This window comes from Etheostoma cragini, chromosome 22 (genome assembly GCF_013103735.1).
Source record: "Etheostoma cragini isolate CJK2018 chromosome 22, CSU_Ecrag_1.0, whole genome shotgun sequence".
In the NCBI taxonomy this organism is placed as follows: domain Eukaryota; kingdom Metazoa; phylum Chordata; class Actinopteri; order Perciformes; family Percidae; genus Etheostoma; species Etheostoma cragini.
Genome location: NC_048428.1, coordinates 14,783,189 through 14,799,885, shown reverse-complemented (window position 1 = coordinate 14,799,885; position 16,697 = coordinate 14,783,189). Strand labels below are relative to the sequence as shown.

The 16,697-nt window shown below is 39.0% G+C and overlaps 1 protein-coding gene across 3 annotated transcripts in view; it reads right to left on the bottom strand.

The window, feature by feature from the left end:
- Window positions 1–16,031, bottom strand: part of LOC117937802 (sodium/hydrogen exchanger 9-like) — a 58,967-nt gene extending 42,936 nt beyond the window's left edge. For 2 of the 3 annotated variants that reach the window (XM_034862016.1, XM_034862018.1), the window contains exons 1-5: window positions 15,830–16,031; window positions 14,912–15,111; window positions 11,387–11,464; window positions 11,133–11,209; window positions 7,332–7,447 (exon numbers count right to left, since the gene is read on the bottom strand). In XM_034862016.1, the coding sequence (XP_034717907.1) occupies window positions 7,332–7,447; window positions 11,133–11,209; window positions 11,387–11,464; window positions 14,912–15,111; window positions 15,830–15,968 (610 nt within the window). In that variant the 5' untranslated portion in view covers window positions 15,969–16,031. The remainder of the gene's footprint in view (window positions 1–7,331; window positions 7,448–11,132; window positions 11,210–11,386; window positions 11,465–14,911; window positions 15,112–15,829) is intronic. The other variant, XM_034862017.1, reaches the window with a different exon arrangement.
- Window positions 16,032–16,697: the final 666 nt, after the last annotated feature.

The window sequence follows — 16,697 nt, the reverse complement described above, 5'->3', positions numbered from 1 at the left end:
CATATACACACACACATATACACACACACACACACATATACATATATATATATATATATATATATATATATATATAGGCAGAGCTCCATGCTTAAAATAATGTAAGATTCATTAACTGCTCAGCAACACAAAAAAATCCTCCTCACACAATTCAGTTTCACACACATAGGTGCATCTTGCATAATGACAGAGTGTAACGGTTCACAAAATTCACGGTTTGGTTTGATACAAGACAGTGGTGTCACGGTTCGGTACCTTTTCCGATACAACGAAAATAAAGAAATGCCACAGAAATTTATTTGATTTTTACAATTTTTTTAATTTATTAAATCTGACATCATAAAGTGTGATCTTTTTTACTTTGAACAATGACAGAGCTATATTTAAACCATCTACTCGGGTGTATTCTTGTAGCAGTAGCAAGCATATAAAACAAAAACGCTCCTTTAAAAAAAAATATATCCACGTTACAGTCAGGTAGCTTTGTGACGCCCTTGACGTCCAGCTGTCTGCTGTCAGAGAAACTGCTGGTGATTCTCTATTTGAGCTTTTGTTTTGTTGCACACTACAAGAATTACAGTCTGGCTGAAATGGGCTTGTGAAGGAATAGTGTAATGGGGCTCAATTGTTGAAATTGCTGCGGGGATAGTTTGTAGCATGTGTGTTGCTTCTTGTTTTCATCCAGTTCCAGTTATTGACAAACTGAAGTGATAGCGACGTAAATGAGTTGAAATGTTTGTAGTATTACCACTGGTGTTTGTTTTATTTGAATCCCCATCAGCTTCAGCATAAGCTAAATATATTCTTCCTGGGTCCTACAATCTGTCGTGTGACAATGCACTTTACGACATCACATTACACACCGTACACACACACACACACTCTTGCCATCTCCCTCATAGCTTGCAGGAAAAACAAAGTGGCTCCAAATGCCAGACCTGTTGGCTATTGGCAAATCTTCTAATTCTGGTCTAGTAATAGTCGCATTAATGTTACTAGCCATATTGCAACAAGCCAGTTCGGCTTAGCAGCCTGACTGGAGTAGTGTGCTTTTCTTTGGGAGTGGGAGGGGCAGACAGCACGTTACCTGTTACATTGTTTGGCCTGCCTTGTTCATTGCAGCGGCACTGGGAACATTATACAGTATTTCACACTATTTAAGCTGTGAAAGAAATAGGATTAGTCCAACGAATTGTTCGGTTTGTAATGCGTGCAATGCAGCACATAAATGGTACAGTTTACAGAAAATGTATCACAGAACAGTAACACAGAAAATGAAAAGCATAACCTGTAAAAAATGGTAAAACTAAACATATTGAAGAATTAAATCAATCCAACCTCAGCTATTTATGACCATCAACTATGATAAGAAACACACAGCAAATGTCAAATTGTCAACTATGATGAGAAATAGCACAGAACACTGCTGTTTAGTGTTTCTATACATTAATGCCAAATTACCACAGGGTTGAGACGAATACAATTGTCTGATACGATCTAGGGTGCGGCGCAAAGTTAGACTGATTTTCCAAGTGTCCATCCTAGCTTCCATCTAGCTTAGGAAATGCATTGTGTCGAGATCTGAGAAGAATGTATTTATAGTAATGTCAAGGTGTGAGTCATCTAAAAAGGTTTAATGCTGGGATCCCCCAACTAATCAGTAGAGCTGATGAAACCACATAGATTGTTCCAACAAAAAAACATTAGCAGGCTATACAGTACAAAAAAAAAACTCTGCCAAAAAAAATACAAGATTTCGAATGGTTGACATTGAACACTAAAGTTCTGGTTTTAATTAATCGTACAATTTATATACGTGCCTTTCTTGGCAGGTCCCTCATGACAGCATTTCATTTGTCTATCATGTTTGATTTGCAATTAAAGTCTCAGAAGCCAAAGTTTACAAAACATTTGCTTGGATGCTTTTGGACCAAATGTAAAATTTGCAATAATGGAAATAGTGCAGTAATTTGGATGTAGGGTAACAGTGGTTGCCACTTAGTTATTAGATTGAAATCAGTAATCAAAGAAATGTATACATACAGTACACTGTACAAATAATGTATGTTATGCTATTTCTTAAATTTAATCAAAACCTAATCTTTAACTTGCATTTTCATATGTAGAAGAGCAACTTCTCAGCTCAATAATTATGAAATTCAAATTTGTGGTGAAAAATACAAACAACGCATTACTCCCTTATTTATACAGCTGAATTTCTCAACACACTACATCCGTTTAGAGGAATACTAGCTGAACTCCACAGTGAGATCACCAACAGTAAACATCAAGCGGAAGATGCTGAGCATATGAAGGAGTGCATGCACACACACAACTTGCTCGACACTGCATGACGGCAAAGTGTTGACACTGAGTGGCAAGGAGAATACTGACATTGACGAGGCGGTGACAGCCTGTCGGCTTAGGACTTTGAGAAGCCTGAACTATCTCCTACAGCAAGATATCGGTTGTATGGTTTGCTCTAAATTTCCTGATACTGTAGATCTGATTACATTAGATTAAGATTACATTAGATTAGATCACAACAAATCATATTTGATAGATAGATGAATAAATTAATTAATAAATAGAGCACAGACAAATTTCACTGGGCAAACCCTTTTTTAACTGCCACAAGACATATGAGGTTGGGTTTTAAACAAGCCAAACAAAATTCTCATATAATAAAAACAGTGTCAGATATAGAGAAAGGCCACACAGATGCACATTCATATTCACAGACATATAAGGATGAAGGCGTGGACAGGCAAACAGAAACCCAGAGCGGTGCCATTCTAAAGACCAGACAATATCATATTTAAAACAATAACAGCTCCCAGTTAGTTATTATTCCACCTCTTCAGACCAATATGCAAAAATAAATCCTATAAATTAATTTCAGGGACATTTGTGATATGAATAATGAGGGTGCTCTGATAGCAGCAATTGGCCCTTTTGTGAATTCCAGGCCAGTGAGGGCCTCACAGCCAGTATGACCAGACTGATAATAAGAGCAGTAAGAGAGCAGCCCCAGGTCTTGTTATGACAGATCTGGCTCTTTGGTCTTTGACAGGTTTAGAGCTTGGGGAAAATCCGTTATCTGGAGAGGCTGAGGTAGACCCGGGAGCCAGGTTCGTTCCATCTCCATGCTCCCATAATACCTGGCTGATGACAGCATGTCGTGCACTACTCACACCGCAAGACGGAAAAAATAAAATTAAGTCCGACCGACACACACGGGTTGGCTGTGTTGCCGTGGCAACCATGTCCTACAGCTGTCAAGTGTTCAATAGTTTCCACAGTAACACCATAAGGTGGAGAGAGTAGACAATTATTTCAGACATAACACAATTGAAAGGGTTGGATGGAAGCCTTATTAGGTCAAATTACCCAGCTGAAGAGGTTTAGCAGAGGCAACGCTCATGGCCATCTCAGTCAGAGGGCACGGGATTTGCTTGCTGATTTTACCAAATTCGACAGATATAATACTAAATATGATGCATTAGGGAAGAGATAATGGGGAATTACTATAATCTACACAGCTCGGCGTAACAATTGCTCAATTTTTAAAGGCATTGACAAGCAGGGGTCAAAATACTGCAACAGGAAAAGCCTTCCTCAGAATGAAAGCAAGTTGAAGTTAACCAGCATTTTAAAAGTAGTAGCTTTGTTTTGTTTTGTTTACTCTTAATCTTACAGTAGTTTCTTAGGATGTCAGCATGATTTAAAAATCCCAAGTCTGGTGTTTTCCTGTTTTATTTTTTTGTAGTCTGTTTTGCTCCCTGTCTTGTCTTGTTGTACTTCCCGCTTTTTTTGATTACTCTGCCCAGTCCTAATGTGTTGCACCTGTCTCCCCGCCTTTGTGTCACCTGTCCCTTGCTAGTCCTCGTTACCCTGTGTATTTAGTCAGTGTTTCCATGATGTTTTGTGGGATCAGTGCTTTCTGTGTTTTGTTTTGTCATGTTGTGTGGCTCTAGTCTTGTTTGGTATGTTTTATTGTTGTGTTCCTGTTTGTTTCCATGTTGCTGATTTTTCTGGAAACATATTTTGCCTGTCGCTTCAGGATACTTTTGGTTGTATCTTTTTCTCAAATTAAATCATGGTACGCTACTCTACTCTACTCTTGTCTCCACTGTATCTGGGTCCAAGCCTTGTTTTCCCAACATGAACCGTGACACCATTAATTATAAGTACCTTGCAATAGCAATTGGGAGAATAGCTGTCTAAAGCCTTCCAGACATAAAAGATATCAAATAACTTACTACTGTATGTGCTGATCTTTCTATAGTTATCGGTGCCGTGCTTGCATAAATAAATAAAAAATGTATAACCAATCACATTTTGTGAAACTTTAGCTAAGTTTATTACGGCCCAAACGGGTTTGCCTAGCATTGACAACTGAGGTGTTCTATACAGACAGACCTATACACAACTGGCAAACTGTTTTTACAAGTATCCATAATGTCTCACCTGATCTTTATTTCCAGTATGTAACCATGGTTAAAACAGCTGCCATAGCCTAATAGCTAAAATACACATTCAGGTTATGAGAATATGACAGCACTAAATTAGGCTTGCCAATCTCATAACACCACATCACAATTCTTTACTTGTCCATATGTACATTAGTTAGTCATTGTTTAAATTGTTCTGTTACCACTGCTCTGCTGCAATACAACCTCTTAGTTCTGTGTATAATGTTGTAATATTGATGGTAAGCCAAGTCAAGTGAATGTATACACCTATGTAACTGTGTTTTCAATATTTACTTTACATCTTGCTAGTTCTTGCCGTCCTCTGGCCCGGGACTGCAGATGTAAACAAGGCCTTTCTTGCTCTGGCATCATTTCCAGTTCTGACAGGGTTTCACCAACCTTTTGAATCCATCCCTGAGGCTAGAGGATGTAGCACAGCAGGCGTTCCACTCTGTGACCTGAACCATGTGTCTTCTTCTGAGAAAACAGGTGCTATGGCTACAGAGCTTTGAAGGCTTATATAAAACCAACAATTTAAAAATCAATAGATGCAGGCTGAATGGAACAAATAAGCGCATGCTAGGGACATTTGTGCATCATAAGAATTGCATATTTTCAAATGAATATCAACAAATGCTTTTACTCATTGGTTCTCTCTATTGTCAAGAAACTGAATAATATATACATAATTGTTCAGGTAGCTACTATTCATCAATAAAAAAATAAGGTGAAACACTGCAAAAGGGATGCAATTATAAATATGCTGTTTACCGCTGTGTCTTCCTTTAGATCTGCTTCTAAGTTTCTCTACCAGCTTAATCTTTTGGATTGCCAGCAAGAGCTGGAGTCTATCCCTCGCTCATATACTGTGGGTACAACAGACTCACACCGACACCAATTTACAGTCTCAAAACCACCAGACCGGTATCATGTCTTTAGACTATGAGAAGAAATCAAGACTATAGACAGGATTTTGGAATTCATGAATCCCAAGTCACACTAGTGCCACCACACCTGCCTAAGAAATGTTTGACAATACCAAAAAATATACATAATACACATCTCTGTACATAATGGTTTAAATACTGCATGAAAGAATCCTCCACCCTGCCAAAAATGTAATTGTGAGGGAGAAATAATAGTCATATGTAAAAATATTGACTCTACAAATGTCATCCTAAGAGTATCAGATTTAAAAAGCACATAATGTCTATACTTGTAAAACGTTAACTTCTCAGGTCATTAAAATCTAAAAAGAGAGAGGAGAGGACATGACATGTCATGAGTCTTCAATGGTAGCTGCAGCCTTTAATCAGCACCAAACGTATATAAAAAGTATTATTAGCAATGGCAACATTCCCACATGCTGGAATACCTTTCCTGGCTATCTGTTGCTTTCAGGGAAAGCTGTCATAGATTCATTATAGCTGCAATGAGAATCTGGCCTATTAAATGTATCTGTTATAGTCCATAGTCCAGTGCAAGCAAAGTGGAAAATAAATTGGGCTTCCATTTCACTCGAAGCTTTGCTGCCAGTCTGTGATAACTTTCACAGTGTTCTCAAGATCTCCACCATTTCCTTTAGTACTTGACATAGACTTACACAACCAGTAATCGACACAAACAAAGAGTTGTCACACAAGGGTTATGACAACAGGAAAAAAGTCTTATTACTCAAGACTAAACTGTTATTGGAGTCACTGGGACTGTGTGCATGTATGCATGTGAAAGTAAGGCAGTGCCTATTTCTGGAAGGTTTTGCGCTTTGGGCCCGTGAATGCAAATGTGGAAGGTAGAGAAATGGACGGGGACATTTTATTGGCTCCCTTTTGGAAAATCAGAAAGCTGGCACTATATCTGGACAGCATGAGATGGAGAAGGCCAAGGGGGCTTTGTGTTTGGGCTATTGATGCATTATGGTGTGATTTTAATCTAAGTGACGAGGGCGCTTGGGTCTGCCAGGATGAGCACAGCGAGGAATGGGAAAATAACCTCAGTCAGAGTGACAGCTGTGCCATTATCTTCAGCTCCTCTTTGACACTCACCCAGATCAACTACTTATTGGTATAAATAATTCATTACCAAATGACGACATTAACATTACCACTGTTGCAGCGTTGCGGCAGGCCTTATGACATCCCACTTGACTGCTCTTGAAGAACACAGATTATGTTGTGGTTTAAACTTAAGATAGAGGTGCACCTAATTCAAAGCAGTTGCATCGACTGAGGGGGCATTCTGACTTTGTTCTTGCATTTAGGCTTAGCTATCAATCTGTTATCTGTGTAAAGTTATGTGGACTAAGAAAAGGATGTCTATGCATAGAGCAAGTAGGGTGTTTCACTGAGGTAGGGATACATCTGTATGTCCAAGTAAAAGTACATAACAATGTTAAATCTTACTTTTAATGTGTGTAGGCTCTACCCACATACATTTACAACTGGCAATAATAGCGTATGTGAAACAGGAAAAAGGGGTACAGAGAAGCATAAGCCAGGTTTGACTTTTTTTCAACTCATCTGTATATTATGCATGAGTCTACAGTACCGATCAAAACCCAGAAACGAGAAATCTACAGTTGCTATAACAGTCTAAACATGTTATGCGTCTTTGATATTTTTTTTGACATGGTGTTTTTTTCCTCTCATTTGGAAGTGTTTACCCACGGCAGATCCCTGTAATTCGTCTGTCACACATTCACATTGCTGAGAATATTTTTATTTTACTTTTTTTGCTTGTGTTGTAAAGCAATAAAATGTGACTAGAATTACACAGTACGTTTATATGTGTATAAAACCAGTGGTGTTGCCACTATAATTAGTAATACGAGTTCCTTTTTAAGGCCAGCTACTGTACCTGGGTCAGTGGCTGAAATAATGGCACCAAACAGGAGGCAATCAGTGAAGAAGAAGTCTCCATCTGCTGCTTGGCCCAACAGGACCATCAGTCTGGTGAAGCCGTAGACACAGGCCCTGTGATAGAAGACAAAGACAGAATGACACACTTTGAGGTCACCAAGGAGCATCAGCCAGAGTAGGACTTCAGTATCAGTCATCCCTCAAACCGCGGCAGGGCTTCCCCCAGAGTAGCATGGGTAATGGGGCCAGATGCTACCAGCAGGTGAGTTGACTTGTTGCAGGCAGTGTGCTTGTGTGAGCACAGAATTACCCGAAAGAAGAAAAACAAGGAGGAGAGTTTGTGAAGGGCACTGTGACAGAAATAAAATAGAAACAGTATTTTTATCAGCTCTGGGGCCTGGCAATAAAAAAATTAAAATAAAAAATCCAACTGTCCCAGAATGCATCACTGTATGCTCTACCTTGTAAAAAAAAAAAAAGGTAACACTTTATTGGAAGGGGTGTTCATAAGACTGGCATGACAACATCATTATTATGACATGACACATGTAGTTAGTAGTAGAAGAAGTTATTTGAGTTTTCATGACTGTTCATTAAGTGTCTTTTGGTAAATTATGACACTTTTAATGCAAAGTTAGCATTGTCCGAGGTGTCTTTGTCTTTCTCATGACCAGTGTTTGGAAAGTTACTTTTAAAAAGCAATTAGTTACAGTTACAAGTTATTCCTTCCAAAAAGTAACTAAATTAGATACTCAGTTTATAATTGTGTCATGAATATTTTTCCTTGACCTTAAGTAAAGTGAAACAATTTGAACCGGTCCTGAAGTTTGATTTAATCATCAAATGCTTAGCTAGCTAGCTAGCTAGCTAGCTAGCTATCCAGCTAAATAATGGTGTCTTGAAAAATATCCATAACCTCAGGTAAAGTGGAACCTTTTGGACTTGTCATTAAGATGTTTTAAAAGTTATGTTCCACAGCCATCTTCTAACCGTATACATACTGGGAACTACTCTCCTTGGAAGGTGAAGCACTGCTTTGTCTGCTACTTGTGAGGACTGATTTGCTTGAGGCGCCTGAGAATCCCCGTGGTGAGGAGCAGAGAGTAACAACGTTGCGCTAATCACTCCGCCCAAGTAGCAGCATCTTCGGAGGAGAATAGTTGTATGTATACAGTTAGAAGATGGCTGTGTCTCATGTGACTATACAAATTTCAACATGTAAGTAGGAACATTTTGGCAATATTTTTTTACATTTTTATAATTTTTAATCTGTTTATTGATCCCCAATGGGGAAATTACAATTTACACTCTGTGGCCACACTTTGTTAGCACACACACACACACACACACACACACACACACACACACACACACACACACACACACACACACACACACACACACACACACACACACACACACACACACACACACACACACACACACACACACACACACACACACACACACACACACACACACACACGCTCAGGATCTATACATGCACTAATGGAGAGATGTCAGAGTGAGTGGGCTGCCAGCTGAACCAGCGCCCTGATCGGTTGGGGGGGTACGGTGCCTTGCTCAACAGCACCTGGCAGTGCCCAGGAGGTGAAGTGGCATCTCTCCAGCCACCAATCCACACTCCCTAATTTTGGGTCCACACGGGGACATGAACCAGTGACGCTCCGGTTCCCAACCCAACTCCCTATGAACTGAGCTACTGCCACCCCCCTTAATGGGAGCAGTAGGCTAGTTGGAGCCAGTTTCCTCCAGGGTCTGTGATGAGCTAGGGTAGTGGCGGGTGCGTCAGAAAGAGTTACGAGATGGGAAGGGTATGTATGGATTGATCTAAGCCCGGGGGATACGGTGAATAAGATTGGTGTGTTCCTTTAAGGGAGATTTGAAATAATGGTTGTTATGAGTGAGTGAGTGAGTGAGTGCTTTTATGCACTCGAGCGATACAGAGGCAGTAACAGAGAGTAAAACAGGTGACTCATTTCCCATAGGATGGGGCAAACTCACTAACAAGCAAAATGATTGGTTGGGTCTGCTGCCTTGGCATCAAGGAATGTGCACGTGACCTAACATGTCTAACCGTGCCCTGCTTCCCAGAGGAATTGGGAGAGTGATTCAAAAGGGCGTTTCAGGGTGACTGGGTAAGCTCAGTTGGTAGAGCAGGAGCACATATGTAGAGGTTTATTATTTGACGCAAAAGGTCAAGTTTCGAGTCTGACCTGAAATGGTTTCCTACATGTCTTCCCCCCCCCCCCTCCCTTTTCATATCTCAGCTTTCCTATCCATTAAAAGGTGGAAATGACACAAAAAAAATCTTAAAAAAGGGCATTCATGCAAGAACCAATGTCTGGAAGAAGTAAGGGAAGCAAGGAAAGACAACATCTTTTACACCAGCTTCAGCAGGTTGGAGAAGCTCATGGTCTATACTATCTAGATGGCATGAACTTTCCCCATTGATAAAAAACATTGTGAAACCGTTAATAATTATACTGTGGAAATAATATCACAACAAGCACACTAGGAAACTACTAAATACAGTATCAGCTTTAAGAGTATGAGAATATGAAAATATTGACATTGCATGTTATTTATTTTGTATACAGGAAAAAGAAAGCAACTCAGGGGCCACTTTATTAGGTTTAATGTACAATCTAATGCAATCCCATAAAATAGCTGCCCTGCCATAACATCTATTTTTACAAAGCACACAATTCTCCGTAAAATACGTCCTATTGAGAGGTGTTTCAAAAAACATCTCTTCCTATTTACACACATACTTTGAAATGTTTTCATAAATTTGAGGACTGTTTCATTTTTTTTCTGATCACAGAGGATCCTGGAGTTGTAGCAGAAAGACAACATTGATAAGGTTTTCACACAGTCTTTGTGTGCAGCAAATTAGTGCATCAGCTGGCTTGCAAAGAGCTTCATTTCCTCTAAAGTCTGAGAGTGCCATCTAGCTTTGTGAGGCCGGAACAGCAACCTAGTTCCATACTACATACTAATGCTAAGCAGGTGTTGATTATTTGATCCTTTTAAGTGTGCTGGTAATGAACACTATCAAACTGTTTGTTGAAAAAGCAACTTTAAATAATAATCTTAATGATGGCGCTATTTCATGTGCTGTATGTCATTCAGTTTCAGGGACTTGCTATATTATGCAGCTCAGAACTGGGACATAGCATATTCAAATACAAATAGCACAATACAGATACAGATTTCATTGGACTGAAAATGAGCAGAATGTTTATTTAAAATTATAAATTATAAATGTTCAAAGCACGAACATGTGTGTATGTGTATATGAAAAGCAGCTTAAATGTGCTCTTTTAGTGATGTTGGGTTACATTACTTCTTGTTGACGGTCAAAGTATTTTCAAAGAAAAGGAGACTTGCTCGCCCGTTCTCCTTTAGCGTTTAATATATCTGAAATGTCAGACACTGAATGTCTGTGTCCATCCTGATCCGGTTGGTTATCTGGTTGAAGAACTGTGCAGGGACAGCAACGAAAATAAATCCAGGACTATTGTTCTGACAAAGTCTCATATGTCGCATTTTATAAATAAATAGGACCAAACCAAAAAGGTTTATGCTATTATCAGTAAATTGTCTTTGATTATGCATAGTGGAACTATGTGAAAAGCCCTCGTTTTCAGATCATTATCTGATATCCAGTACCTCATCTATCCTCTTGCAGAGGATTCTGTGCACCTTAACCTTGTTTGTGTCATTGTATTTTTGATGGGTTCCATTGTGTGCATGAACCAAACAAAATGCTTACCCTATGGTCAGACAGCTGATTATGGTTCCCAACAATGCAAAGGTCAGAACGGAGCCAAGATTCTCAATGAATCGTTTCTAGAACAGAAATCAAAATGAACACCAATTAGAAACACTAAGACGCCATGTAACAAACAGCAATATACAATATATGGCATTGCTTTTTTAAACCAACGGAGCATCCGTTCAAAAGGAACAGTCCTTTGATGATGTATTTTTCCTCTACATCGAGGCATTTCAGGACAGCAGTCTCACCTGATTAAGGGTGTAAGCTCCATGGAAGATGATGGGTGGCAGAAACAGATTGAAAAGGACCTCGGGATCAAAGGTCTCCTGTAAGAGACACAGCTGTTGTGTTGGTGACTGACAGGGCTCCGTAGGGAGCGAGAGGACTCCGTTTACTGAATGTGACTGACTGACGGACAGATATTACACACACATTGTTCACTTCAGCAGCTCTGTTTTGGCAGCAAGACAGCAGTTCTTTTTACATTTTTAAATCCTAATGTCAAAATAGTCTCCAGGTACCATGACAACCTTATTCGTCCTATCCTTCTAAAAGAAAACACCAAAAAAAAACTATTGCATATTTAATAGGAAAAAGAGTGACACTTGAATTTGGAAGCATTTTAAGTACCGCTGCGAAAGTTACCTGCCAAATAGTAGGCTCTAACTGTCTAGATACAAAGATCATCACTTTGAAACTTACAAAACACAACTGTTGAGTGTTAACATGCTGTTAGGAAATGCTTCATTTTCTTCTCTCAAACTCTGAACCTTTATTAAGGTCACTGGTCCCTGTATATCACCTTGATGGCCTATAATAAAACGACTCTGTACCGCATTAGCATTCTGTCCAGTGCCCAGACTCAGACCTCAGCTAATAAAAGCACGCCTAATACAAAACATTTGTAAAGCATAACACAAAATGTCAAGTCTAACTGGTTGTGTTAGCTTTCACCATAAAGGCTCCCCACATTCATTAGGATGGGAATAAACAAGTACTATCAGTATAGCTGCACGTGTTGAGGCAATAGATGGACTTACATCGATCTAAATACAAGCGGCCGATCAGCCTACATTACCTTTAGCACAGACAGTAACCAGAGGGCAAGGTTATTTTCTTAACAAACCGTGCGCGTTCTTGTCCGTTTCTCATTCCAGTCAACATGATGCAACACAAGCTACTGAGAAACGTAGCCTTTCATGTCCTCCATCCTTTAATCTTTTTTTATATCTATTGTGGTTACATTCGGAGGATCAAACAGCAGTAATTTTCCATTCAGATCATAATACTTTTACCTTTTCCCCGATTCCTACATCCCACCAGGTCTCATTAAATTGCTCAAAATTAAACTAATTTAATTAAATTTCGGGGATGTGGTGATCATGCTTGCTGTACTAGGGCATTGGTCCCAGCCCTTTGGAGATTTAGCTTTTTTTAAACAGACAAAAGGTTGAAGCAACCTAAATAGCATGAATATTTGGACAAATGAAAATAGCTCTGCCTCTGCAAATGTCCTACTTCCAGGACACATTGCATTTTGGTGAACATTTACACATTTATAGATACATGGAAGATTCCATGTTTTTTAATTAGCATTTCTGATGCTGGAAAGATCCCTGTAGAGCTGGAGGAGCCACCCTGCTTTCTCAGTAATTTACACTCCAAATGGTTGCCAGAGCTACACATTTCTCTTATCTTTCTGCTACAATCACCCGGCAAAATATAAATTACTTTTTTAACGGCCGTTACTACCCATGCAGTACAATATACATGTATTTTTTCATTAGTGCAGGCTGCCCATGACAAATACAAAATGGTATAGCAGAGACTAATAAAGACACTGTAATCAATAAATTATGCATATGCTAGTGGTTTTATTCTGAGGGCCACCTGCACCACAGAGTTGAGGATGGAGGTGTGTTGTATACACTAATTGCCTCTTGAGCTTAGCAGCACTAAATTTAATCAGACCACAAACTTTAATGCTTTACTCCCCAGTGGCACATAATGGACTCAGTAATGCAATGCAATTCTTATCTCCCCCTGCTTGGGTCCCCATATGTATCAGGCTTAATGGCATGAACGCTACACAGAATGGTCCAACCAATGTAATGGCCTTTGTGGTTGCCTCTGCTGGATTGCTAATGAGACCCAAGCATTCAGAGGGGCCAAAGAGTCCAAGCCATTAGCAAAGAGTTACACTTGGCCTGGATGATTTGCAAGGTTCACTTTTCCCCCCCTTTCTCTCGGGTTGAAATATCACTCTGAGATTAAGAAATACATTTTCCAATATGCTCATTTCACATTTCCTCATGCTTGTTCATCGTGTGGCTGAATCCCTGGATCATTGGTCAGTTACTTTGATATGACAAATATCTCTGATGGCATTGCTAAAGAAATATGAAAGCAATGCAGAAAACAGTAATACTAACGGCAAAAGTGCCCATGTCAAGGTTTAGGCTCTTCTACTTAAGGACTGTTTTATTTTTTTAGCATAAGGGGCTGCCGGAGGAGTTTTGGGATCGTTAGTCAAAATCGACTTGACCCTCCCTTCACCAGGAATAGATTTTTCTATGACCGTCCAAAATGACTGGGAAGAAGGCATGAACCTCCCCAACCATTTATAATGCTTACTATGCTGGTTTACTATAACTTTTCCCGCTTTGTCTACAGCTTGTCTCATTGGAACTACAACTGGAAACTTTATGCATTGTTTGTCTGCTATTTCATTACTAAAGTCACTTTTGAGACTTTTTATGCAAGAATTATAAACTTCTTAATTAAACTTTCAGCATCAAATCCCAAGCAGCAGTGTTTCTCTACTGCATTAACAAAACTCGATATACAGTATGCACAGCATTTTGTGATTTGGAATTTTTGTTTCCAGTATCACAGTTCCTCTCAGTTTATAACAGATGGTAGATATTTCCATCCATTACCATGTGCTGTGTGACAGGTTGTGATGGCTATCTCTATCTAAGAGGAAAAAGCTTCAGTGCCTGTTGGAATTGCGTAACTCAATCTCACATCTTTGCTCCAGTGCAGAGCAATACCAATATTACTTTAAGAGTATCTCATTATGGAAATGATGCATTCAAAGACACAAAATGTCTTGAGAATAAAAAATATATACATTTGTTTTTCTAATTGTATTTACAGTTTATGTTTGCAGTTGTGCAAGAACATACTTTAAACAAAATGTAAGTATATAGAAAAGCTTTTTTGTGTTCATGTATCAGACCTTTTCTGTTTTATCTGCTCTGCTAGAGTCTGTGTATTGGTTTCTGGGTTTAGCTGTCTTCTAATTTTTTTGCCAGAACCACACCAAAAATGTAATCTCCCCTACCTGTTGCTTAATAAATCCTTCAAATTGGTTGAATAGCTCCCGTTGGCCTATTTCTCTCTGTAGCAACAGTCTCTTGCTTCCCTAACAACAAACAGACCATGTAAGTCATTTTGAGGAAAACCAATAACTAAGCACCATTCACCATTCGAGGAGACTTTTGTTGTAAACACCCATACACAGCATACACAAGGGACAAAATATCGATGCAACTGATGAAATATATATAAAATAACAAAAACTTCATCAGTTGGGGGAAAAAAGCATCCTGTACGGGGCATTGTTTGCACACCGCAATTATGATATTCAAGTTGTTTATCTTCCCATTACAGGCTATGTTGTGTCACAACATGCAGCCACTATCAATGCTAATAATTCACCTTTGTACCATGTATTTGAAATGCATCTCAAATCCAATTGCCATAGTTACCGTATGAGGGGTTGAGATCGGTGGGCATCGTTGGTTGACTTTCCCAACATGTCTAAAACAGTGAAAGTGTGATGTGATGTTGACCGTCAAGATGTGAGGAGTGCTGTTAAGACCACCGCAGATGCACACAGTTTCCATATCGTCCACATGACCTCCCCGGTCAGATGACAAGCATCTCACTGTTAAACCCACAAGCATGCCTTCAGAAGAATAAAGAAAGACAGAGCTGCTGGAATGAAAACGGTCAAAAATATTACAAAAATGTTCAAGAATTAAATAAATCATTAAGCAGCTACTAAAGTAACCCAAATTACAAAATGACTTATAACAGTCCCAAACAACTACAACATAACTTATTATAACAGTCCCAAACAACTACAATATAATTTAATATAACAGTCCCAAACAACTACAACATAACTTATTATAACAGTCCCAAACAACTACAACATAACTTATTATAACAGTCCCAAACAACTACAACATAACTTATTATAACAGTCCCAAACAACTACAACATAACTTATTATAACAGTCCCAACCAACTACAATATAATTTATTATAACAGTCCCAAACAACTACAACATAACTTATTATAACAGTCCCAAACAAAGCTAAAAGACAAGAAGCAGACAATAAGGTTGCAAATGTAGCCTACCACACAAAGGAAAAGCATTGATATTACATGTCGCTATACTGATGAAACCATAGAAATAAAAAAACGGTGACACTGTAAACTTTTAAATATTGCTTGAGTCAAATATACGAATTCGACAAATTGTGACCAAAATTGGCTTTATTTGAGCAACATTCTGATATTATACCTACTCAACTAAGAGTTGCGTTCAGGAAGTGTTATATACGGCTTCCGTAATCTAACGTTTCACTCTAAATTGGCATTTGCTAAGTCTACTTACCATAAAACATAGCACCGCCAGTTTCATTTATAAGTCTGTATTTAAACCGTTTCAACTTCCACACAGTGAGAATGGTTACAAGTGTCAAGCCAATTACTGCGAGTCCCAATTTTGAACTCTTGTCCTGTTTGCCCGACATCTTCAAAGCCGAAGTCAAACTTTTCGGAAACGGTTGTACTTCGGTTCAAATCAGCAGCAACATCCGCACATCCGCATCAGCAACGCTCGTGCACCCATGCTACCTTTACAGTTGATGGGACATGTTTTTTTTCTCTTATACGCGTGGGGCGTAATTAAGACATTTGGGGATCAGCGTGCTGCATATAAAATGCAAGAGCAAAGAAACATAGTCTAAGGGACAAGATAGCCTAATAACTGGATATAATAACTGGACAAGGTCTAACCATGGTCTAACCATGGTTTTAGAAAGACAAATTGTAGCCTGTTAGCCATGTAAAAGCAAATACTGACACGGACTTTATGTCGCTATTTATTTACTTTGCTTTAAAAGAAGTTCAGTATTTCCATAGGCACTTAAATGCATCTCAGTTCAGGTGTCAGCCTGTAATTTTCCAGCAGATGGCAGTGCATGCAAACTAATGCACGTGGACCCGGTAGGAGCCTACTGCGAGAGGCTGGGACAGTCATCTCCAATCGCTGTCTCTTCGAATCAGTCATGATGAGCCTAAATTAATTAGCAATTAATTTAGTGAATAGTCTTTTGGTTGTAATGACTTATTGTGATCTTTAATGTTGGCTACTTTGATTCTAATACAAAAACGACAAAGACGTAAACACCTTTAAATGCCTGTCGCCTATGTGTCCCCGAGGATGTGAAATTAAAACTGAATTTAACACGGTTGAAAAA